The following is a 26,526-nucleotide window of genomic DNA, read 5'->3' as shown; positions in this document are numbered from 1 at the left end:
GAAAAGATTCATGGATAGACTTGTGAGGCTTATGCTGGGACTACAGGTAATTCATACTAAAAAACTTATTAAAACACACACAAAAAACCCAGTGCCGTTGAGTCAATTTTGACTCAGAGTGACCCTATAGGACAGAGTAGAACTGCCCCATAGAGTTATTAGGAAATATTTTTTAAATTGATGTTGTTATTTATTAAATTATTTCATAAATGAGGGAGACTCAGGCATTAAAAAAAATTTTTCTCATTATTCACACAGGCGAAGACAATTTTCCCTTTTTTTTATGACTTGCTTGGTTAGAAGCCATTTTCAGAGGTTGGATACAAAATTAGCTGCATTTGGAAAACAGCTTGTTACCTCTCTAAGGTCTGCGTGATTAGTAAATAAACCTTAACCAGAGGCACTGCATAGCCAGAAACACATGGCAAATAGCAAAGATCACAGTACCCCTTTTTATTGGAATAAATGTTTATTTGAACTGAAAAGAGATGTTGTCAGCGCAATTTGGGACCAACAAATCAAAATTTTCAAAAGCTCTCTGCTGTGATTTTCTTACTCAATACAAACACAATTTTGCATAACCTCTGGTAGATATTTTTCCAAATACAGATCTTTTTCTTAATGAGTACTTGCTACAAAATGTCACTTCTGATGTTCTTTTGTGTTAATATTTATTTCATTTTCAGATGTCATATGCACACCATTAACTTTGGTCCCTCAAAATTATCATTCACCTAAAGCAGAAGGAGTCCTGGTGGCACAGTGGTTAAGAGCTCAGGATGCTAACCAAAAGGTCAGCAGTTTGAATACAACAGCCACTCCTTGGAAACCCTATGAGTTGGAATCGACTTAATGGCAATGGGTTTGGATTTTTTGTTTTCATTCAGTTTGCCCAACCTCTGTGACTCTATGAACATAAATGTTCAATATATAAATTCATCAATGAATATAAATTCATAAATAAATCTGAACTCATGATTCAATATGGAGGCTCAATTTCCACCCATAGAATGTTAATCATGGAAGCGACTAAAGAACATTTAGTCCAACCCCGTCATTTTGCAGATGACCGGAGAGGTTAAATGGCTTGTCCAGAGTCACCTAGCTTGTTAGTAAGCAGAGCCAAGAGAAGTCACATTTTCGACTCCCTAAGTTCTTTCTGTTATTGACTTCTATCTCTAGAGTAGAGTTTATCAACTGCAGCACTATTAACATCTAGGACTGGTTAGTTCCTTGTTGTGAGGGGCTGTTCTGTGCAGTGTAGGATATTTAGTAGCATTCTGACCTCTACCCTCTAGATACACTCCCCCACCCACAGTTGTGACAGTCAAAAATATCTCCAGACATTGCAAAATGACAAAACTGCCCCCAGTTGAGAACCAGTGTTCTAGAATATACAAACATCACTACAAGATCTAGCTTTAATCCCATCGTTTCCATCAGATCTCTTCACACCAACGCAACACCTGGTGACTCACCCTACTTGAGGGCTTGAAGCCACTTCATTCCAGTTCAAACCCCTGCTGAGAATTTGCATTTCCATCCCCAGATATACTGAATCAGAATCTACAGTTTAACAAGATCCCCAGGTGATTCTTATGTATAATAAATTTTCAGAACCACTGCTCTACTAGTGGTTCTCAGTATTGATCCCTTACCAGCAGAATGGGAACTTGTTAGTAACGCAAATTCTCAATAGGGCTTTGAGAACCGGAGGGACTGGTTAGAAGCCCTGCCTTACTGCCTTCTTCAGTCACAGTCAAAGCTTCAAACCGGTTCTGCGTGGTTCAGTCATGACCAAGAAAGTGAAAACTGAGCTGGCTTCCATTTTTAACACGTGGGTGAAGTGGAATTATAAACGGAACAGGAAAAATTACAGGTCAAAGCCCTGCTAGAAACTTAATCCCCCTCTTAGACAAGGAGGGCAGCATGCCCATTGCATAGCAACCAAATCTCTTGACCCCAGAGAGTCAGAAACAGCAGTGCCCCACTCAAAGATGGTGGCCAACGGAGCTGCTTTGAAAGTATGCCCATCTCCACAGCATTGGCAACAATCCAATCTCTCCCATCGGAAAGACCTCACTACACCTCTTCTGAGTCTCCCAATCCAGGGCTTCCACCTGTAATTTTTCCCGTTCCATTTATCTTTCCGCTTCACTCAAATTTTAACAAATTCAGGTCTGTTCTGATTTTGCTTTGTCAGCCACGACTGAACCGTTTTAAACTGGTTTGAAGCCCTACTTTACAGTACTTACTGCCTTTTATCTTTTTTGTTTACACCAATCTTGTGTTCCTTTGTGATATCTCTTGTGTTATATTATTTTAAAATACTGTATGCAATGGTTTCCACATTTATAGCTTATTTCTCTGATTAGCTTAAAAGCTTCATGAAGAAATCATGCCCTACCAGTCTTTATATTTGCTAGATATCGAGAATATGTTTCACAAATAGGAATTCAAAAACATTTAATACTTTGATTCAGTATAACCAGATTGTCACTACACAAAAGTGAGTTTTCCAGCCATCTAAAACTCTTTCCTTTGCTGTAGAATATTTCTTATCTTATTTTGATGGAAATCTTTCTAGTATTTACTTGCATCCTTGTCTTTCTGAAAGAATATAGTAAATGCAGGCATTTTTGCTGACTTAGAGACATCATTTGGGATACCAATTTTTATTTCATACTGTTTAGGTTGCTTTCTTTCTAAAACAGCTTCATGTAGTGCTGCTTGTATAATCGTTGTGCATATTTTTGTGTTTCTGTCTCCTTTGCAACATAACATCTGACCTTTATCAGCTGTCCCCGTGATTTCCAATGATCATCCTCTGCATCCTAGAGGTGAGAGGTGCTGGGAGGGAGGGGAAAATAGGACAACAAAAACAGCAGAGATAACAACCACAACCATAAAACCTAATAATCTTTGAGAGGCATTGCATGCTAGAAATTATGTGTGTGTTCAACGATGAATATGGGCAACAATTCTAGAGATAGTTAATATTATCGTTTCTAGTTTACCTATGAGGACACTGAAGAACAGAGATGTGGAGTAACCTGCCCAAGGTCACAAAGTGAGAAGTAGTAGAGAAGAGATACAAATCTGGGCAGCCTGACTCCATAACTTATACTATTAATCACTACATTGTATTGCAGTCAGTATAATTAGATAACCAGCTGTCCACTCAATTCTGGACTCATAGCCAACCTAAGTACAACAGAAGGAAACACTGCCCTGTCCTGAGCCATTCTCACAATCGTTGCTATGTTCAAGCCCATTGTTGCAGCCACTGTGTCAATCCATCTCTCCAAGTGTCTTCCTCTTTTTTGCTGACCCTCTATTTCACCAAGCATGACATCTTTCTCCAGGGACTTGTCCCTCCTGATGACATGTCCAAATTATGTAAGGTGAAGTCTCGCCATCCTCCCTTCTAAGGAGCCTTCTGGCTGTACTTCTTTTAAGACAAATTTGTTCATTCTTCTGGCAGTCCATAGTATATTCAATATTCTTTGCCAACACCACAATTTGAAGACATCAATTCTTCTTTGGCCTTCCTTATTCATTATTCATACATATGAAGCGATTGAAAATACCACCATTCGAGTCAGGCATGCCTTAGTCCTCAAAGTGACAGCTTTGCTTTTTAGCACTTGAAAGGGGTCTTTTGTAGCAGATTTCCCCAATGCAATACATCATTTGATTTCCTGACTGCTGTTCACATGGTCATTGATTGTGAATCCAAGTAAAACGAAGCCTTTCATATCCTCTGCATATCACAGGTTGTTAATAAATCTTCCTCCAATCCTGGTGCTGCCTTCTTCTTTATATAGTCCATCTTCTCAGATTATTTGCTCAGCATACAGATTGGATAAATATGGTGAAATGTTACAACACTAATGCACGCCGTTCCCGATTTTAAACCACACAGTATCCCCTTGTTCTGTTCAAATGACTGCTTGTTGACCTACAAACGGGTTCTGCATGAGCACAATTAAATGTTCCAGAATTCTCATTCTTCACAATGTTATCCGTAATTTATGATCCACACAGTCAAATGCCTTTGCATAGTGAATGAAACACAGGTAAATATCTTTCTGGTATTCTCTGATTTCAACCCAGACCCATCTGATATCAGCAATGATATCCCTCGTTCCACATCCTCATCTGAATTCGGCATGAATTTCGGGCAGTTCTCTCTATGTACCACTGCAGCTGCTTTTGAATGATCTTCAGCAAAATGTTATTTGCATGTCGTATTCATGATATTGTTTGATAATTTCCACATTCTGTTGAATCACCTTTCTTTGGAATGGGCACAAATATGGATCTCTTCCAATTTCCTGGGGTAGGTGTGTGAGGACTTCCAGTGCTGCATACCTTTGTTGAAGCATCTCAGTTGGTGTTCCATCAATTCCTGGAGCCTTGTTTTTTGCCAATGCTTTCAGTGCAGCTTGGACTTCTTCCTTCAACACCATCAGTTCTCGATCATATGCTTCCTCCTGGAATGGTTGAAGGCTGACCAATTCTTTTTGGTACAGTAACTCTGTATATTCCATCCATTTTCCTTTGATGCTTCCCGTGTCATTCAATATTTTCCCCATAAAATCCTTCAATATTGCAACTCAAGGCTTGACTTTTTTCCTCAGTTCTTTCAGCTTGAGAAAAGCTGAACATGTTTTTCTCTTTTGGTTTTCTAACTCCAGGTCTTTGCACATTAGATAACCATAGCCTTCATGATTCCCAAAAGGATTTGATTTCCAAAAAGATTTGGTGGTAGTTTTATATGGTCTAAAATGTGCGGACTTTGTAGCAGCTATTTTCCTTGAGGTTCTCTTTACTTATTCATCTGCTAAACACTTATTGTGTGTCAAGTGCTATGCAGGGACCAATTACCCAATAAGCAAGGTACCGACTGGCTTTCTTGTGCTTACTTACTCATCCGTGGTGCACAATTTCACCTGTTCTTCCTGGCTTACTTGTGCTTATTTACTAATCTGTAGTGCACAATTTCATCTGTGATGTGCACTCCAGATTAGTAAGTAAACACAATTAAGCCCGTGCATACCTTGCTTACTCTAAGCCCATGTATGCCTTGCTTACTGGTTAGTCCGCCTCTGCTCTGGTCTAGAAGCTAGCTGTAGAATCAAAAGTTTATAGAGCATTAGCAACAAAGGAGACACAAGATACCTTCTAATTCAGTGGTTTCAAACCGGGCTGCACATTAGAATCCCCTGGGGAGCTTTGCTGCCAGAGCCCTATACCCAGACCAACTGCAGGTGGGACTCCCCGGGATTCTAATGTACAACTACCCTCAATGATGAGGAAAAATGAGGATTAGAGAAGTAGTCTATCTAATGTCAGAGAGCTAGAAATTTTTTTTAAGTTTTTCTAATTTTCAAAAACGTTTCCACTATACCATTAAAGCTGTTCCAGGTGATTGGAAATCTGCTCATTCAACAAATACTTAGGAAGAGACTGATATACAAGACAAAATTAGTTAAGGGAGAAAGAAAGTCAGTAGCCAGCCAGATAGCTGGAGCGCTGCTGTAATAAACAATTCACTCCCAAAGCAAAATAGAGCATCCAATATAGTTAAAGATATTCCTGTCATATGAATGTTCAAATTTGAACTTTTATAAAAAAGGACAAGTCAACTGCATCATTGTTTAGAGAAAACAGCATTAGATTTGGAACTATTCAAGCCTGGGTTCCAATCTAGCCCTTTGAAGCACTGACAAATTCATTATCTCCCTAAGCTGCGCCTATGCGTCTGCACAAAGAGAGATAATAGCTCCTTTGATGACAACTAAGTCAAATCATGTAGCTAAATGCTTCTGGCACAGTTGATTAGGTAATTCACAAATATTAAGTCCATTTATTTCCTTCCTTTGCAAATGACTAAAAAAGAAATTAGTTAACAACTTCATAAAATATATTGTTGTTGTTAGCTGACATTGAGTCAGCCCCCAGCTAATAACGACCTCATGCACAGTGGGATCAGGTCTTTGTGAGCCATAGGGTTTTTAATTGGCTAATTACTGACACGTATCTGTCAGTTTGTCATACTGTGGGGGCTTGTGTTTTGCTGTGAGGCTGGAAGCTATGCCACTGATATTCAGATACCAGCAGGGTCACCCAAGAGGACAGGTTCCAGCTGAGCTTCCAGACTAAGACAGACTAGGAGGAAGGACCCAGCAGTCTACTTCTGAAAAGCATTAGCCAGTGAAAACCTTATGGATAGCAGCGGAACATTGTATGATACAGTGCTGGAAGATGAGCTCCCCCAGGTTGGAAGGCACTCAAAACATGACTGGGGAAGAGCTGCCTCCTCAAAGTAGAGTCGACCTTAATGATATGGGTGGAGTAAAGCTTTCGGGACCTTCATTTGCTGATGTGGTACGATTCAAAAGGAGAAGAAACAACTGCAAACATCCATTAATAATTGGAACCTGGAATGTATGAAGTATGAATCTAGGAAAATTGGAAATCATCAAAAATGAAATGGAACACATAAACATCGATATCCTAGGCATTGGTGAGCTGAAATGGACTGGTATTGGCCATTTTGAATTGGACAATCATACAGTCTACTATGCTGGCAATGACAACTTGAAGAGGAATGGTGTTGCATTCATCATCAAAAAGAACATTTCAAGATCTATCCTCAAGTACAATGCTGTCAGTGATAGGATAATATCCATATGCCTACGAGGAAGACCAGTTAATATGACTATTATTCAAATTTATGCACCAACCACTAGGGCCAAAGATGAAGAAATAGAAGATTTTTATCAGCTGCAGCAGTCTGAAATTGATCGAACATGCAATCAAGATGCATTGATAATTACTGGCGATTGGAATGCAAAAGTTGGAAACAAAGAAGAAGGATCAGTAATTGGAAAATATGGCCTTGGTGATAGAAACAATGCCGGAGATCGAATGATAGAATTTTGCAAGACCAACAACTTCTTCATTGGGAATACCTTCTTTCACCAACATAAAGGGCAACTATACACATAAACCTCGCCAGATGGAACACACAGAAATCAAATTGACTACATCCGTGAAAAGAGACAATGGAAAAGCTCAATATCATCAGTCAGAACAAGGGCAGGGGCCGACTGTGGAACAGACCATCAATTGCTCATACGCAAGTTCAAACTTAAACTGAAGAAAATCAGAGCAAGTCCACGAGAGCCAAAATATGACCTTGAGTACATCCCACCTGAATTTAGAGGCCATCTCAAGAATAGATTTGACGCATTGAACACTAGTGACCGCAGACGAGACGAGTTGTGGAATGACATCAAGGACATCATCCATGAAGAAAGCAAGAGGTCACTGAAAAGACAGGAAAGAAAGAAAAGACCAAGGTGGATGTCAGAGGAGACTCTGAAACTTTCTCTTGAGCGTCAAGCAGCTAAAGCAAAAGGAAGAATTCATGAAGTAAAAGAACTGAACAGAAGATTTCAAAGGGCATCTTGAGAAGACAAAATAAAGTTTTATAATGACATGTGCAAAGAGCTGGAGACGGAAAACCAAAAGGGAAGAACACGCTTCTTATTTCTCAAGCTGAAAGAACTGAAGAAAAAATTCAAGCCTCAAGTTGCAATAGTGAAGGATTCCGTGGGGAAAATATTAAACGACGCAGGAAGCATCAAAAGAAGATGGAAGGAATACATGGAGTCATTATAACAAAAAGAATTAGTCGATGTTCAACCAGTTCAAGAGGTGGCATATGATCAGGAATCGATGGTACTGAAGGAAGAAGCCCAAGGTGCTCTGAAGGCATTGGCGAAAAACAAGGCTCCAGGAATTGATGGAATATCAATTGAGATGTTTCAACAAACAGATGCAACGCTGCAGGTGCTCACTCATCCATGCCAAGAAATATGGAAGACAGCTTCCTGGCCAACTGATTGGAAGAGATCCATATTTATGCCTATTCCCAAGAAAGGTGATCCAACCGAATGTGGAAATTATAGAACAATATCATTAATATCACACGCAAGCAAAATTTTGCTGCAGATCATTCAAAAATGGTTGCAGCAGTACATCAACAGGGAACTGCCAGAAATTCTGGCTGGTTTCAGAAGGGGATGTGGAACCAGGGATATCATTGCTGATGTTGGATGGATCGTGGCTGAAAGCAAAGAATACCAGAAGGATGTTTACCTGTGTTTTATTGACTGTGCAAAGGCATTCGACTGTATGGATCATAACAAACCATGTATAACACTGCGAAGAATGGGAATTCCAGAACACTTAATTGTGCTCATGAGGAACCTTTACATAGATCAAGAGGCAGTTGTTCGGACAGAACAAGGGGATACTGATTGGTTTAATGTCAGGAAAGGTGTGTACCAGGGTTTTATTCTTTCACCATACCTATTCAATCTGTATGCTGAACAAATAATACGAGAAGCTGGATTATATGAAGAAGAATGGGGCATCAGGATTGGAGGAAGATTCATTAACAATCTGCATTATGCAGATGACACAACCTTGCTTGCTGAAAGTGAAGAGGACTTGAAGCATTTACTAATGAAGATCAAAGATCACAGCCTTCAGTATGGGTTACACCTCAACATAAAGAAAATAAAAATCCTCACAACTGGACCAATGAGCAACGTCATGATAAATGGAGAAAAGATTGAAGTTGTCAAGGATTTCATTTTACTTGGATCCACAATCAACAGCCATGGAAGCAGTAGTCAAGAAATCAAAAGACGCATTGCATTGGGCAAATCTGCTGCAAAGGACCTCTTCAAAGTGTTGAAGAGCAAAGATGTCACCCTGAAGACTAAGGTGCGCCTGATCCAGGCCATGGTATTTTCAGTCACAACATACGCATGTGAAAGCTGGACAGTGAATAAAAAAACCGAAGAAGAGTTGCTGCCTTTGAATTGTGGTGTTGGCAAAGAATATTGAATATACCATGGACTGCCAAAAGAACAAACAAATCTGTCTTGGATGAATTGTGGTCAGAATGCTCCTTAGAGGCAGGGATGGTGAAACTGCATCTTGCATACTTTGGACATGTTGTCAGGAGGGATCAGTCCCTAGAGAAGGACATCATGCTTGGCAGAGAACAGGGTCAGCGGAAAAGAGGAAGACCCTCAATGAGGTGGATTGACACAGTGGCTGCAACAGCGAGCTCAAGCATAAGAACAATTGTAAGGATGGCACAGGACCAGGCAGTGTTTCGTTCTGTTGTGCATATGGTCGCTATGAGACGGAACAGACTCGACAGCACCTAACAACAACAACGATTTTCAGAAGCAGATCACCAGACCTTTCTTCCTAGTCTGTCTCAGTCTGGGTGCTCCACTGAAACCTGTTCAGCATTATAGCAGCCCCCACTGACAGACAGGTGTGGCTACGCAGGAGGTGTACTACCCTATCTACCCAGTCCTGACGATTCCAGTTCATAGCCCTCCTACAGGACAGAGTGGAACTGCCCCATAGGGTTTCCAAGGCTGTAAAATCTTTATAGAAGCAAACTGCCACATATTTCTCTTGCATAGTGGCTGGTGGGTTCCAACTGCCAAACTTTCAATTAACAGCGAGCACTTAACCACTGTGCCAGCAGGGTATGAGGTGTAATGGTCAGAAATCAAACCTTGGTCCCCTGCATGGAAGGTGAGGATTCTACCACTGAATTACCACCGCCTTCTCATAAAATATACAAAATATCTAAGGTGACCCACGCTTTGGGAAAGCAGAAAAGTGCGTAGCTAGAGACCATTTTTTCCTCTGATTCAGAAGCCTGTATTTCTTCTGCTCCTCACTGTGAATGCGCAGCAAAGTTTTCTTCTTCCCTTTTGAGTACCAGTGAGCCCATTCGTGCTCTGATTTAAACTCCAGACCTAATTCAGACTTACACTATTCCTTCACCGCAGGGAGGTGAGAACAGGAGTGTGGCACCTGCAGTAAACATGCACGTTGAAAATGCCACAAGCACAGGATGTAAAGCTCAGAAGCAGATGGCTTTGTAAGGTCAGGAATAACTGCACGCAGAGCCTTCAGTGGCTGATGAGAGTTTGCAAAAAATTGTTGAGAGAAGCATTCTGAAGGGATGTGTCTCTCAACTGACCAGACCAGATTGTTTTTGAGGCTTGTCCATAAGGAAAGCCCACAACTTCCTTTACAAGCTCTTCAGCCACAAGGGCACTGCTAAACACCCTGCAGAATAGGACAGTAAAACCTGTGAAAGCCAGAACCTGTGTAAGGCAGAAACCTGTCAGAGAAGGAAAACGCAAATATTTTCCACGAAAACGAGAAATAGAAAAGTGGTCAGACTGCACCCTGTCAAAGGTGGAAAACTGGTGAAACCTGAAAAAACAAGGCTATCCCATCGAGTTCTAGCTCTCACAGGTTTCACTCGTGCTATATGAGTCGGAATCGACTCAACGGCAGTGGGTTATGGACTGAATCGTGTCCCCCCAAAATATGTGTTGGAAATCCGAATCCTTATACCCGTGGATGTAATCCCATTTGGGAATAGAGTTTTCTTTGTTACATTTATTAGGCCCTATCACTGTAAGATGTGTCTTAAGCCAATCATTTTTGAGATATAAAAGGAACAGATCAGGCATTGAAGCAAACAAGCACAAATGGGAAAGGATGATGCCATGGGAGATCTCCCAGGAACTGAGGAGGAGAAGTCGAGACAGACAAGCATTTTCCCCCAGAGCAGACAGAGAGAGCCTTCCCCGAGAGCTGGTACCCTGATTCAGACTTCTAGCCTCCTAAACTGTGAGAAAATAACTTACTGTTCGTTAAAACCACCGACTTGTAGTATTTCTGTTATAGGAGCACTAGATTAACTAAAATGCCTTATTTGCTCACGGACTAGAAAAATTTAATCACTCAAATTTAATTTCAAAACTGCAGCAGAAAACACTGTTCAAAGTGTGATGCTCACAGCAATAGAGGAAGATCTTGATGAGGCCAGTCTTAGCCCACCATGCACACTTTAATAATGCTGTAGCATGAGCCATAATTAGGAGATAAACTAGCGATCCACCACGATCCCTATAAATTGGATATAATTCTATTGGACCATTTAACATTCTCTGACTGCTGTGTACAATGTTTTCTGCTAAGTCCCCAGTAATACTCCCTAATGTAAATGCCCAAAACCCACTGCTGTCAAGTGGACTTCAACTCATAGAAACCTCATAGGGTTTCCCAGTCTGTAAATCTTTATGGAAGCAGACTGCCACATATTTGTCTCACAGAGTGGCTGGGGGGTTTGAACCACCAACATTTTGGTTAGCAGCTGAGCACTTTAATCACTGCACCACAAAGCCTCCTTTCTAATGTAAACAGATATCCGATAAAAACGTTTTCTTATACATAAAATGATATGCCATAGGTTTTTCTGAAGAGAAAATTCCAAATTACAAAAGAAAATGATTTACTGAAAACAACATTTCCTAAAATATGTGTTGCATAACTGAAGTTCCACAGGACACTAAAAAAAAACCAAACTCACGACCCATTGCCGTGGAGTCAATTTTGACTCACAGCGACCCTATAGGTAAGAGCAGAACTGCCCCATAGGGTTTCCAAGCAGTGCCTGGTGGATTTGAGCTGCCATAGCTCTTAACCACTACACCACCAGGGTTTCCACAGGACACTAGGTATTATGCAAAAGGAAGGAAGGGAGGGGAAGAAGGGAGGAAGAGAGGGACGAAGGAGAACAAGAAAGGAGAGGGGAAAGAGAAAGACAGAAACGTAGGTAGGTGGGGCATGGGGGAGGCGTCCTGTGAGCAAACGGAGTTTGAGGAAATATGAAGTTAAGCAAAATTAACAAGGGTTTTTTTTTCTTTAACTGCAGGATTTTTTTCAGACCCTTTAATAGGCAATTATGTATTGTAACTCTCTAATAAGTAGATCTGATAGAAAGCACTACCCAAACTTATTTTTTTTCTCAACCATTTTTCAAGACTCAGGCACTGTGGAACACCAGTTTGGGAAATGCTGACCTGAGATGTTAGCACAACACACTGCCTTTCCAAAATTACACCAATTGAGCATCCTAAGCCTTCAGTTGAAGAAAGACTTGGTTCACCTGGCAAACAGAGTAGACGAATATCTCAGTTGAGGTCAGCAACCTGGAGTTCTTTAGCCTTGGCAACTCCTGCCGGGGTAAAACGCAGCTTTTCCCGTAGTAACCATTGCTGGTATATAACGGGTATATAACCATTAAAAAGCAATTAGAACACAATTGCATATGGTTCTCTTTTGGATACAGATCATGGAATGTATTCTCAAGGCCAATTTTCCCCTTTAACCTGGGGCAATCATGCAAAATAACTTGGAATCTGAATCCATGATGAACAGACCACTGGCTAATTCAGTTAAAACAACTAATCCAATCAATGTGGAAATAAAGTGAGGATGTTTAAGGCTGAATCTACCCACAGGGGGATTTAACACAGTCCGTATAGGGTTGCTATGAGTCAGAATCGACTCAACAGCAACGGGTTTTTTTTGTTTTTGTTTTTTGGTGCCATTGACTATCTCCAGGTGTAGAGGAAGCATAAACAAAAAATATAAGCATGTTCGGTCACTTTCGAAAGACAAACCCAAAGCAGTCTGTGCAAATGTGCAAGATGGCTGTCATGCCTTTGGAAACCCTGGCGGCATAGTGGTTAAGTGCTATGGCTGTTAACCAAGACGTCAGCGGTTCAAATCTGCCAGGCACCCCTTGAAAACTCTACGGGGCAGTTCTACACTGTCCTATAGGGTCGCTATGAGTCGGAATCGACTGACGGCAGTGGGTTTTTTTTTTTTTTTTTTTTTTTTTGTGGTCATGCTTTTACAATGAATGACTTTGGTTTCTAGGTCCCTGAATAGGACCCCTGACCATGCAGACAAACCTCAGGTTGTTGTCACTTACTGCAGTAAGCCTCATCGCTCCAGTCATCGCAGTCGTTGTAACCGTTGCACTGCAGTTTCCTGGGGACACAGATGCCGCTGGCACACAAAAAGCTCTCGCCTGCTCCACAGAACGCTACGGGAAAGGGCAGAAAAACAACGTCAGAATATGCTCGTGTTTTTCTTTGTTTCTTTTCAGATTCGAAGAAAGAAATAAACAGCCAAAAGAAGAGCTTCCCTTGCTATCGAGCAGATTTATTTCCAAACTACCTCATTTTCCTTTGGCACGCTTCAACATTCATGGTGCAATTACCTAGATCACAGACAGAGCGCGTGCCTGAGGACAGGAAGGGAAAACTCACCAGCAGGCTTGCAGAGTGAGGCAGCCACTGTTCAGAGCACAACAGAGAGGCCTTAGAAATTGCACAACTTATTTGGAGGAAATACCAAATGGGAATATTTTCCTTAACATTATTTCAAAGTGAAGTGCTATTATTCATGGAACAAACATCAAAGTCTCCTAAAACGGGACTCTATGAAGGACAGAGAAAGTTACCTTAAAAACTGAGTCAATCAGTTGATGCATACTTGAACACAGGCATAGAGACCCCATGCCCAGTATTTGAAATATATTTCCTTGCCTTAATCAAAGTGCCAGCTGAAATGTCACAGTCTATTTTGGAATGAGGATTATGTAATGACATTGGCTGATAATATGTTTGTTCCTTTCTTTTCATTAACCCTGTTGCATTTTGGTATTACAGTGCTCTTTTTCTCCTCAAAATTCAACAAATACTCAGATGTTTCAAAATTATAGTGGACAATAAATTTAAGACAAAAGCCAGAAGGTTTTTTAAGGGAAATCATTAATAAAAGGATGAATCAGTTCAATACACTGGGTGTTAAAATAAGCTTAAATATTTGGTAACATGTGTCAAAGGCCTTTTGAATGTGCATAACCTTTGAATTTGCAATCCTATTTCTTGGACTTCATATAACAGAAATCTGATAAATAAGTGCCAGTTTTACTTTTAAGACTATTCATACCATCATTGTTTATAGGGAGGAAACCACAACCTAACAGTCATGCAATAGTAGGGGACTGGTTACACAAATTTTGGTACTTCCATAATAAGGAATACTGTTATGGCCATTGAAAAGCATTCCGTAGAAAATATATAATATGATGGGACAAAGTTCAAGATAATTTAAGTGGGAAAATATCAACAGGTTCTTAAAAAAAGCATGATACCATTTACGGGAAATAAATATATGGGGTTACTTGTAATTATCTCTGGCACTAGGATTAAAGGTAATTATTTTCTTCATTCTACTTTACTCAGTATTTTACAAATGTTCCTACTATGATCATGTCTGACCTTTCAAGTCAGAAATAGGAAAAAAAAAAAAAAACCCGTAACTTTTTTCATGGTCCTTTGATTCCCTTTTTGGAGTAACAGAAGATAAACAAACGACACCAGTTGCCACTGAGTCAGTTCCAACTCATGGCAACCTCATGTGCATCAGTGTAGTGTTTTCAATGGCTAAGTTTTTTAAAGTTGATCTCCAAGCCTTTCTTCTGAAGTGTCTGTGGGTAGATTTGAACCTCAACCTTTTGGTTAGCAGCTGATGGAGTTACTGATTTACACTAGAAGATGACTACAACCTCCCCCCACCCACCTCACCACAAATCTGCCTCTGCAAAGGCAGCGTGTGCATTGATCAGCTGTGTGGTCAGTTGTTTGGTCACGGCCACCATTCCTTGAACCATGTATTCCTTGATGAGAATACCGTTGCTGGCTAGCCAAAGGGAACTTGGAAATGTGAAACGGTTTAACTCAGAATCAGAAATACAGAAAAATGCAGACCTAAAGCTCCAGGTAGTAAGGCCCATATTTCATTCACCACCATGTAATGTTCCTTCCCCACGTATCTGTCAGTCTCTCGTAGAGCGGGAGCTTGCATGTTGCTCTGATGCTGGAAGCTATGCCACTGGTATTCAAATACCAGCAGCATCACTCATGGAGGACAGGTTTCAGCGGAGCTTCCAGACTAAGACAGACTAGGAAGAAGGACCCAGCAGTCTACTTCTGGAAAGTATTAGCCAGTGAAAACCTTATGAATAGCAGCAGAACATTGTCTGATATACTGCTAGAAGAAGAGCCCCCCAGGTTGGAAGGCACTCAAAAGGTGACTGGGGAAGAGCTGCCTCCTCAAAGTACAGTCAACCGTAATCACGTGGACGGAGTAAAGCTTTCAGGACCTTCATTTGTTGATGTGGCACGACTCAAAATGAGAAGAAACAGCTGCAAAAATCCACAAATAATCGGAACCTGGAATGTACGAAGTATGAATCTAGGAAAATTGGAAATCGTCAAAAATGAAATGGAACGCACAAACATCAATATCCTAGGCATTAGTGAGCTGAAATGGACTGGTTTTGGCCATTTTGATTGGACAATCATAGAGATTACTATGCTAGGAATGAAAACTTGAAGAGGAATGGTGTTGCATTCATCGTCAAAAAGAACATTTCAAGATCTATCCTCAAGTACAACGCTGTCAGTGACAGGATAATATCCATATGCCTAGGAGGAAGACCAGTTAATACGACTATTATTCAAATTTATGCACCAACCACTAAGGCCAAAGATGAAGAAATAGAAGATTTTTATCAGCTGCAGCAGTCTGAAATTGATCGAACATGCAATCAAGATGCATTGACACCTACTGGTGACTGGAATGCAAAAGGTGGAAAAAAAGATCAGTAATTGGAAAATATGGCCTTGGTGATAGAAACAATGCCAGAGATCGAATGATAGAATTTTGCAAGACCAACGACTTCTTCATTACAAATACCTTCTTTCACCAACATAAAGGGCGACTATACACACGGACCTCGCCAGATGGAGCACACAGAAATCAAATTGATTGCATCCGTGAAAAGAGACGATGGAAAAGCTCAATATCATCAGTCAGAACAAGACTAGAGGCCGACTGTGGAACAGACCATCAATTGCTCACATGCAAGTTCAAGCTGAAACTGAAGAAAATCAGAGCAAACCCATGAGAGTCAAAATATGACCTTGAGTACATCCCACCTGAATTTAGAGACCATCTGAAATAGATTTGATGCATTGAACACTAGTGACCGAAGACCAGACGAGCAGTGGAATGACATCAAGGACCTTATACATGAAGAAAGCAAGAGGTCATTGAAAAGAAAGGAAAGAAAGAAAAGGCGAAGATGGATGTCAGAGGAGACTGAAACTTGCTCTCGAACGTCGAGCAGCTAAAGCAAAAGGAAGAATTGATGAGGTAAAAGAACTGAACAGAAGATTTCAAAGGGTGTCTCGAGAAGACAGAGTAAAGTATTATAATGACATGTGCAAAGAGCTGGAGATGGAAAACCAAAAGGGAAGAACACGCTTGGCATTTCTCAAGCTGAAAGAACTGAAGAAAAAAATTCAAGCCTCGAGTTGCAATAGTGAAGGATTCTATGGGGAAAATATTAAAAGATGCAGGAAGCATCAAAAGAAGATGGAAGGAATGTTATTCTTGTTGTTGCTGTTAGGTGCCATTGAGTCAGCTCTGGCTCATAGCAACCCTATGCACAACAGAACAAAACACTGCCCAGTCCCTTGCCATCCTTACAATTGTTCTTATGGTTGAGCTCACTGTTGCAGCCACTGTGTCAATCCACCTCGTTGAGGGTCTTCCTCTTTTCTGCTGACCCTGTACTCTGCCAAGCATGATGTCCTTCTCGAGGCACCGATCCCTCCTGACAACATGTCCAAAGTATGTAAGACGCAATGTAGCCATCCTTGCTTCTAAGGAGCATTCTGGTTGTACTTTTTCTAAGATAGATTTGTTCATTCTTTGGCAGTCCATGGTATATTCAATATTCTTTGCCAACGCCACAATTCAAAGGCGTTAATTCTTCTTCAGTCTTCCTTATTCATTGTCCAGCTTTCACATGCATATGATGTGATTGAAAATAGCATGGCTTGGATCACGCACACCTTAGTCTTCAAGGTGACATCTTTGCTCTTCAACACTTTAAAGAGGTCCTTTGCAGCAGATTTACCCAATGCAATGCATTTTTTGATTTCTTGACTGCTGCTTCCATGGTTGTTGATTGTGGATCCAAGCTGAGTGAAATCCTTGACAACTTCAATCTTTTCTCCATTTATCATGATGTTGCTCATTGGTCCAGTTGTGAGGATTTTTATTTTCTTTATGTTGAGGTGTAATCCATACTGAAGGCTGTGATCTTTGATCTTCATCAGTAAGTGCTTTAAGTCCTCTTCACTTTCAGCAAGCAAGGTTGTGTCATCTGCATAATGCAGGTTGTTAATGAATCTTCCTCCAATCCTGATGCCCCATTCCTCTTCATATAGTCCAGCTTCTTGTATCATTTGCTCAGCATACAGATTGAATAGGTATGGTGAAAGAATATGACCCTGGCGCACACCTTTCCTGACTTTAAACCAATCAGTATCCCCTTGTTCTGTCCAAACAACTGCCTCTTGATCTATGTAAAGGTTCCTCATGAGCACAATTAAGTGTTCTGGAATTCCCATTCTTCCCAATACTATCCATAATTTGCTATGATCCACACAGTCGAATGCCTTTGCATAGTCAATAAAACACAGGTAAACATCCTTCTGGTATTCTCTGCTTTCAGCTAGGATCCATCCAGCATCAGCAATGATATCCCTGGTTCCACGTCCTCTTCTGAAACCAGCCTGAATTTCTGGCAGTTCCCTGTCGATTGACTGCTGCAGCCATTTTTGAATGATCTTCAGCAAAATTTTGCTTGTGTGTGACATTAATGATATTGTTCTATAATTTCCATATTCAGTTGGATCACCTTTCTTGGGAATAGGCATAAATATGGATCTCTTCCAGTCAGTTGGCCAGGAAGCTGTCTTCCATATTTCTTGGCATAGATGATTAAGCACCTCCAGCTCTGCATCTGTTTGCTGAAACATCTCAATTGATATTCCATCAATTCCTGGAGCCTTGATTTTCACCAATGCCTTCAGAGCAGCTGGGACTACTTCCTTCAGTACCATTGGTTTCTGATCATATGCTACCTCTTGAAATGGTTGAACATTGACTAATTCTTTTTGGTATCATGACTCTGTGTATTCCTTCCTAGGCATTAGTGAGCTGAAATGGACTGGTTTTGGCCATTTTCAATCGGACAATCATACAGTCTACTATGCTGGAATGAAAACTTGAAGAGGAATGGTGTTGCATTCATCATCAAAAAGAACATTTCAAGATCTATCCTCAAGTACAATGCTGTCAGTGATAGGATAATATCCATATGCCTACAAGGAAGACCAGTTAATATGACTATTATTCAAATTTATGCACCAACCACTAGGGCCAAAGATGAAGAAATAGAAGATTTTTATCAGCTGCTGCAGTCTGAAATTGATCGAACATGCATTCAAGATGCATTGATAATTACTGGCAATTGGAATGCAAAAGTTGGAAACAAAGAAGAAGGATCAGTAATTGGAAAATATGGCCTTGGTGATAGAAACAATGCCAGAGATCAAATGATAGAATTTTGCAAGACCAACAACTTCTTCATTACAAATACCTTCTTTCACCAACATAAATGGTGATTATACACGTGGATCTCGCCAGATAGGGCACACACAGAAATCAAATTGACTACATCCGTGGAAAGAGACAATGGAAAAGCTCAATATCATCAGTCAGAACAAGGCCAGGGGCCGACTGTGGAACAGACCATCAATTGCTCACATGCAAGTTCAAGCTGAAACTAAAGAAAATCAGAGCAAGTCCATGAGAGCCAAAACATGACCTTGAGTACATCCCACCTGAATTTAGAGACCATCTGATAAATAGATTGGATGCATTGAACACTCGTGACTGAAGACCAGATGAGCTGTGGAATGACATTGAGGACATCATACATGAAGAAAGCAAGAGGTCACTGAAAGCAAAGGGAAGAAAGAAAAGACCAAGATGGATGTCAGAGGAGACTCTGAAACTTGCTCTCAAACGTCGAGCAGCTAAAGCAAAAGGAAGAATTGATGAAGTAAAAGAACGGAACAGAAGATTTCAAAGGGTGGCTCGAGAAGACAAAGTAAAGTATTATAATAACGTGAAAGAGCTGGAGATGGAAAACCAAAAGGGACGAACATGCTCAGCATTTCTCAACCTGAAAGAACTGAAGAAAAAATTCAAGCCTTGAGTTGTAATAGTGAAGGATTCCATGGGCAAAATATTAAATGATGCAGGAAGCATCAAAAGAAGATGGAAGGAATACACAGAGTCATTATAACAAAAAGAATTAGTCCATGTTCAACCATTTCAAGAGGTGTCATATGATCAGGAACAGATGGTACTGAAGGAAGAAATCCAAGCTGCTCTGAAGGCATTGGTGAAAAACAAGGCTCCAGGAATTGATGGAATATCAATTAAAATGTTTCAACAAAGAGATGCAGCGCTGGAGGTGCTCAATCGTCTATGCCAAGAAATACGGAAGACAGCTTCCTGGCCAACTGATTGGAAGAGATCCATATTTATGCCTATTCCCAAGAAAGGTGATCCAACTGAATATGGAAATTATAGAACAATATCATTAATGTCACACACAAGCAAAATTTTGCTGAAGATCATTCAAAAATGGCTGCAGCAGTCAATCGACAGGGAACTGCCAGAAATTCAGGCTGGTTTCAGAAGAGGACGTGGAACCAGGGATATCATTGCTGATGCTGGATGGATCCTAGCTGAAAGCAGAGAATACCAGAAGGATGTTTACCTGTGTTTTATTGACTATGCAAAGGCATTCGACTGTGTGGATCATAACAAATTATGGATAGTATTGGGAAGAATGGGAATTCCAGAACACTTAATTGTGCTCATGAGGAACCTTTACATAGATCAAGAGGCAGTTGTTTGGACAGAACAAGGGGATACTGATTGGTTTAAAGTCAGGAAAGGTGTGCGCCAGGGTCATATTCTTTCACCATACCTATTCAATCTGTATGCTGAGCAAATGATACAAGAAGCTGGACTATATGAAGAGGAATGGGGCATCAGGATTGGAGGAAGATTCATTAACAACCTGCATTATGCAGATGACACAACCTTGCTTGCTGAAAGTGAAGAGGACTTAAAGCACTTACTGATGAAGATCAAAGATCACAGCCTTCAGTATGGATTACACCTCAACATAAAGAAAATAAAAATCCTCACAACTGGACCAATGAGCAACATCATGATAAATGGAGAAAAGATTGAAGTTGTCAAGGATTTCACTCAGCTTGGATCCACAATCAACAACCATGGAAGCAGCAGTCAAGAAATCAAAAAATGCATTGCATTGGGTAAATCTGCTGCAAAGGACCTCTTTAAAGTGTTGAAGAGCAAAGATGTCACCTTGAAGACTAAGGTGTGCGTGATCCAAGCCATGCTATTTTCAATCACATCATATGCATGTGAAAGCTGGACAATGAATAAGGAAGACTGAAGAAGAATTAACGCCTTTGAATTGTGGCGTTGGCAAAGAATATTGAATATACCATGGACTGCCAAAGAATGAACAAATCTATCTTAGAAAAAGTACAACCAGAATGCTCCTTAGAAGCAAGGATGGCTACATTGCGTCTTACATACTTTGGACATGTTGTCAGGAGGGATCGGTGCCTCAAGAAGGACATCATGCTTGGCAGAGTACAGGGTCAGCAGAAAAGAGGAAGACCCTCAACGAGGTGGATTGACACAGTGGCTGCAACAGCGAGCTCGAGCATAAGAACAATTGTAAGGATGGCAAGGGACCGGGCAGTGTTTTGTTCTGTTGTGCATAGGGTTGCTATGAGCCAGAACTGACTCGATGGCACCTAACAACACCACCGTATTCCTGGGACAAAGCAGAGTAACTCTCACTGGGGAGATCTGTAATATTTGATGGAAAAAAGTCACCTAAATCTCTAATGGAGCTCAAAATATTGACACAAAGTGAAGGAAAAAAATGTAATCAATGGGTTATATTCCAGTGCTATTAACAAAACCAGAATTTAGACTTCGTGAACATGAGGTACTACTGTAGTTGATTTGGTGAGTTTCTCGTGATGCTACATCCCAGGCAGTCTTCATCCTAACAACATTAAGACTCTGATTGCCAGTGATACCCTACAATTTCACTATCAAAACAGGTTGCATCTACGGGTTTTAACTGCTGAAATATTAAACATGTTTATTGTGTACAGTGTTGGAGGATTCAGCGGAGAACTAATATAGGCTCCTAAGGCTACACAGGAAACCAGATACAAGATGGAAAAACCAAAATAGTAAGATTTTGCTGGTCGGTCTGTATGATATCCTCTCTCTAAGGTTAAGAAAATTTTAAAGGCATAAGCATTTATCCTGTTGTGAGATTGTTCCTGTGTTGTGCTAGAAAAAAAACTAGAGCATGCGAAAATTCCATATGTCTGCATATCAGCAGCTGCGATGCCTCAGAAGAATTATCACATTCTCCACCTTATGGCTCTGATGATTGATCAGGAAATGTAGCTGAAAGCTCAACATTAAATACCTTCTAACATCTAGATACCATCTGTAAGACCCTATATATTTTACTCTAGTAAAGCCATGTCTTGTGTATGGTCATACCAAATCTGGATTGAATTTAAAACACAGCACTGCCTGCATTGTTTTGATTATTGATATCCCTTGACTTGGCTGATTCAGCAGAAATGAGTTCTTTTGTTCGGTTCCTCAGTTGGCTGTGTGGTTGCCTTTGATTTTTAGGACAATAAGGTTTTTCTCCGCTTTATTGCAAATTGTTTCTTTATTCTCATTCTTTCTTTGAAAGTTCATAGTTCCATTAATTGTTATTATTTTCATAAAATTGCAATTGCTTTTGTATAATCTCTTTCTATTTGACTTCTTTTTAGCCTGTACACAGATTTTCCAAGTTTATTTGTGTAGAACTGTTCAATTAACGAAGTCCTTCAAATGGATCTGATTTGATATTCTTTAACAGCCCCATGAGTCAGAACTGACTCAACAGCAGACAACAACAACAGCCCCATAAGGAGTCCCAGTGGTGCAGTGGTTAAGCGCTGGCTACTAACTGAAAGGTTAGCAGTCTGAACCCACCAGTTGCTCCATGGGAGAAAGGTGTGGCAGTCTGCTTCCGTAAAGGTTACAACAAAACAACCACACCCATTGCTGTCAACTGACCCTGTAGGACAGAGAAGAACTGCCCTATAGGGCTTCCAAGGCTGAAATCTTTACAGAAGCCCACCCATCTGTTAATGGAGGCTTGTGTGTTGCTATGATGCTGAACAGGTTTCAAGGGAGCTTCCAGACTAATATGGACTAGAAAGGAAAGCATGTCAAGCTACTTCTAAAAATGAGCCAGTGAAAACTCTATGGATCACAACAGTCTGATGATAGGTAGCATTTTGTTCTATTGTGCATAAGGTCACCATGAGTCAGGGACTAACTTCATGGCAGCTAATACCAACATAGTCAAGTAACAAAATTTGACCTTTGTCCTGCCTTCTAAAGAGGGCCCTTCATTTTGTTTAACATTAAGATGCCTTGGGTAGGCATGGCTGGGAGTTAGAAAGCTCTGTGTACAAAAGGAGTGAGGATCCCATGAGGTGAGAGAGGAGGCAGTGCTGCTGGGCTTTGTACTGGGAGAAAGAGGTAAAAAGGTAATTGAGCCTTCCTTAGTGGTACAGAATAGGGAAGACCCTCTGGAAAACAGAAATTTCTAATAGGACATTTTACACTGTTTGCTGTGGAACAGGAGATATAATCTCTTCTTCTATCTACCACGTGGGATCAGCAAACTTTATGTGGCTCTCTAATTTATTTTCTCATTTATTTAGCCATCTTTGCATTGTTTTAGTAGCTTGGATACATCAGTGATAACAGCATTGATTCCTGCCGTTGCAAAACTTATATTCTAGGGAGACAAACAATATCAATACACATGATAAATAAGAAAGTTATTTATCATGTCATAAGATGATAAATGGTCTCAAAAAAAGGAAAGAGTATGGCAGAGAAAGGGGGATACGGGATGTTAGGGTGTGGTAGGATAGGTTTTTTAATAGTAATTAAGGTGGTCAGGGCAGACTTTGTTGAAAGTTGACATGGGAGCAAAAAACTTGAAAGAGATGAAAGAGTTAATCATCTCTGGGGTAAAAGTCCAGCGGAAAGGAAGTGACAGTATCCTCAGGCAGAGGATACCTGACAGGTGTCAGAAACAGCAAGGAGATCCATTTGGCTAGAGCAGAGCAAGTGAGGGAAAAAGTAGTAAGAGATCAGGCAGAGAGGAAGGGAGGGTCCAATCAATCACACTGGACTTTGCCAGCCTTTGTAAGGAGAAGCAATCACAAGGTTTTGCGTAAAGGGTGCCATGACCTGACTTAAGTTTTCAAAGGATCACTCTGCCCGCTGTGTAGAAAATAGACTCTAGAGGGGCAAGGGAAGAGACAGGGATACAAGTTAGGAAGCTAGTAAAGTAACTGGAGATGCTGAGATGTGGTTGGATATTGAATGTACTTTGAAAGTAGGCCCAGGAATGTTTCCTGGTTCATTAGGTGAGAGTCGTAAGAGAAAGGCAAAAGTCACTGTTGACTTCAAGTTTTCTGTCCAGCTGGAAGACTGGAATTGCCATCCACTGAGATGGAAAGGCTACTGGAGGAGTAACATTGTGGGAAAATACACAGTTCTTACATTTTGGAGATGTTCAGTCTAACATATACAGCACACACATAAGTGGAAATGTTGAAGAGGCAAGCAGAGACATAAATTCAAAGTATAGGAGAGAGAACAGGGGTAGAAATATAAATGAAAGAATCATTGGCATATTGATTTAAATCCAGTACACCCAGATGAGATCACCAAGGGAATGATTATTGACAGAAAAAATAAGTGGATTAGGGGATGAGCACTAGGGGATCACATCTTTAATAGTTGTGGAGAAGAGAAGAAGCTAGGCAAATACACTGAGGATTGAGTAGTCCAATAGGAGTAAACCATTAGCTGTGTGTAAGCCAAGTGTTATGGATTGAATTGTGTCCCCCCAGAAAGACATGAAGTCCTAATCCCCAGACCTATGAATGTGACCTTGTTTGGAAATAGTCTTTGAAGATGTTATTAATTAAGTCAACTTGAAGTCATACTGGAAAAGGGTAGGTCCTAATCCAATATGACTGGTGAGAGAAGAGACACACATACAGACAAAGAGGGGAGACCGTCTGGAGGCAGAGATTTCAACGATGCATCTATAAGCAAAGGGTTGCTAGGAAGAGACAAAGAAAGATCTTCCCCTAGAGACTTCAGAGAGACCATGGCCGTGCTGACACCTTGATTTCAGGTTTCTAGCCTCCAGACAATTGAGACAATTGTTTTAAGCCAGCCAGGTTGTGGTACTTTATTACGGCAGCCCTAGGAAACTAATACACCACACTGAGTGGAGGAAAGTGTACCAAAGAGGAGGAAATGATCAACAGTGTCAAATGCTGCTAATAGGCCAAGAAAGACAAAACTGAGGAATGATGACTGGATTTGGCAATGTGGAGGTGAGTCAGGACGTTGACAAAGAGGTGTTTCAATGGGGTGGTAGGGCAAAAGTCTGATTGATGTGCATTTAAGAGAGAATGAGAGAAGAGGGAGTAGCTGAGAAAGGAATGACAACTTTTCTGATGCAGAAGAGAATAACCTTTTTTTAAATGCTTTTGAGTGAGTGCATTCTTTTGGGGAGCATAGAGAGGTATTAAGTTCTGCCTACCACTTGGCTTGGGTTAAGTAAACAATGACATCCCTTGAAGATACAGGAGCTCAGGAATTGAGGATGCTCAACGTCAAGATTATATTTACCACCTCTGTCCTTCTAATCCCATCACTAAAATGTGACTTCCTCACAAGCACCTACCTTCCAACCTGAGAAATCCTTCTCATTCTCTTCTTCGACACTTATCAGACATCTATTAAACATAGGGCACTAAGCTAGTCCCTTCAATAACACTGATGCAATACCATCAGAATTTCAATCTGCTTAAAAAGCCCATTTAATTATGGTTTCCATAATTTACATTAGCAGAAGACTTTTATTTGTTTATAGTCTCTCTCTCCCTTCTAGAATATAAGTTCCTTGGGAGAAATCACTTTATCAGTTTTTCTTACCACTATATCCAGAATCTGGGAACCCTGGTGGCGTAGTGGTTAGGTGCTACAACTGCTAACCGAAAAGGTTGGCAGTTCGAATCTACCAGGCACTCCTTGGAAACTCTATGGGGCAGTTCTACTCTGTCCTATAGGGTCGCTATAAGTCAGAAGCCACTTGACAGCAATGAGTAAGGGGTTATATCCAGAATCTAGAATGAAATTAGCATGATAAGAGTTTATTAAATATCTGAATGAATGAATAAATGAAGACTAGTTTTCAGAAGAACTCTAAGATTCTGAGGAAAGAGCCCTTGAGGTCAAATTGTGGGATAAAGGGCATCCTCAGTTCCCTACTCCATTTTAACCAAAGAGCTCTGTTTTTGTCTGCTTTATACACTTGAGTCCATGAAAAATTTCTTTTGAAAATGGATTCTTCAAAACCAAGTTTGAAAACCCTTTCACCTTTAAGATTATAAATTTTCATGTAAAGTCTGAAAGAATTTATATTTTAATTCTTATTTTGGGGGGACTATGAGTACTTTTTTATGAGTACTTAGTTATAAATTTAATTATAAACTGCTTAGCTTTTCATTATAGTTAGACTTGAGAGAAAGGGGCACAGGACATGTAACTTTTAAGGTGGGGGAGGGAGCTCAGGAAAGGTCTAGAAAACACGAGAAGTAAGGGTGAGAAGTGAGATGCGGAACCAGATGTGGAACCACAAAGGAGCTCAGAATGACCTCTTTAAAGGCATAGAGGACCTGGATTTTACTCTGTCACACCAGGGTGCAAAACGGTGCCACATCATTTTGGTTTTCTAATTCAAATTATTTCAAACTTTCTCCACTCAAGAAGGTGGTGAGAAATTCATTCAAGCATATTTTGCATCAAGGAGGGTCTCTCCTTTCTTAGGGTGATGCAAGAATCTGAGGGACTTACTTGATACCTGAAAGAAAGGTGGAGGGTTTTTGATTCCTGAGAGGTAATGCTGAGGGACTCAGGGTCTCTAAGTCCTCAAGGTTTCTGCTAAGACTGAAGGCTCCGTTTTGCCCATGCCAAGCCAGGGCACAGGGCCTGGAAACTCAGTGTCCAGCTTCCCTGGATGCTCCTTGCAGCCAATCCCCTATGAGATTCTGTTTCTCCAAGCAAGTGAGCACTGGACCCTACTATGTGAGGGACATGCCAAACCCAGTCCCCTTCCAAGCCTTAAAAATCCATTACCACCGAGTCAATTTTGACTCATAGTGACCCTATAGGACAGAGTAGAACTGCCCTATAAGGTTTCCAAGGAGTGTCTGGTAAATTCCAACTGCCAACCTTCTGGTTAACAGCCTAGCTCTTTAGCACTGCGCCACTAGGGCTCCTTCTAAGCCTTCGGGGTGTCCATCTCCCATGTCCCTCTGCTTTCCCTCCAAACACTTCTCCTATGATACCCGCCCTCCCCCCCCCCAAGGCAATCTGATG

The 26,526-nt window shown here is 40.7% G+C and overlaps 1 protein-coding gene across 1 annotated transcript in view; it reads right to left on the bottom strand.

The window, feature by feature from the left end:
• Nucleotides 1–26,526, bottom strand: part of CORIN (corin, serine peptidase) — a 321,033-nt gene that overhangs the window by 91,519 nt on the left and 202,988 nt on the right. The window contains exon 6 of the mRNA XM_023555029.2: nucleotides 12,908–13,021. Coding sequence (XP_023410797.2) covers nucleotides 12,908–13,021 — 114 coding nt within the window. The remainder of the gene's footprint in view (nucleotides 1–12,907; nucleotides 13,022–26,526) is intronic.

The sequence above is a fragment of the Loxodonta africana genome, chromosome 5 (genome assembly GCF_030014295.1).
Source record: "Loxodonta africana isolate mLoxAfr1 chromosome 5, mLoxAfr1.hap2, whole genome shotgun sequence".
Classification (NCBI taxonomy): Eukaryota; Metazoa; Chordata; class Mammalia; order Proboscidea; family Elephantidae; genus Loxodonta; species Loxodonta africana.
The sequence above is the reverse complement of the archived record's forward strand: the minus strand, read 5'-3'. Positions and strand labels throughout refer to the sequence as shown.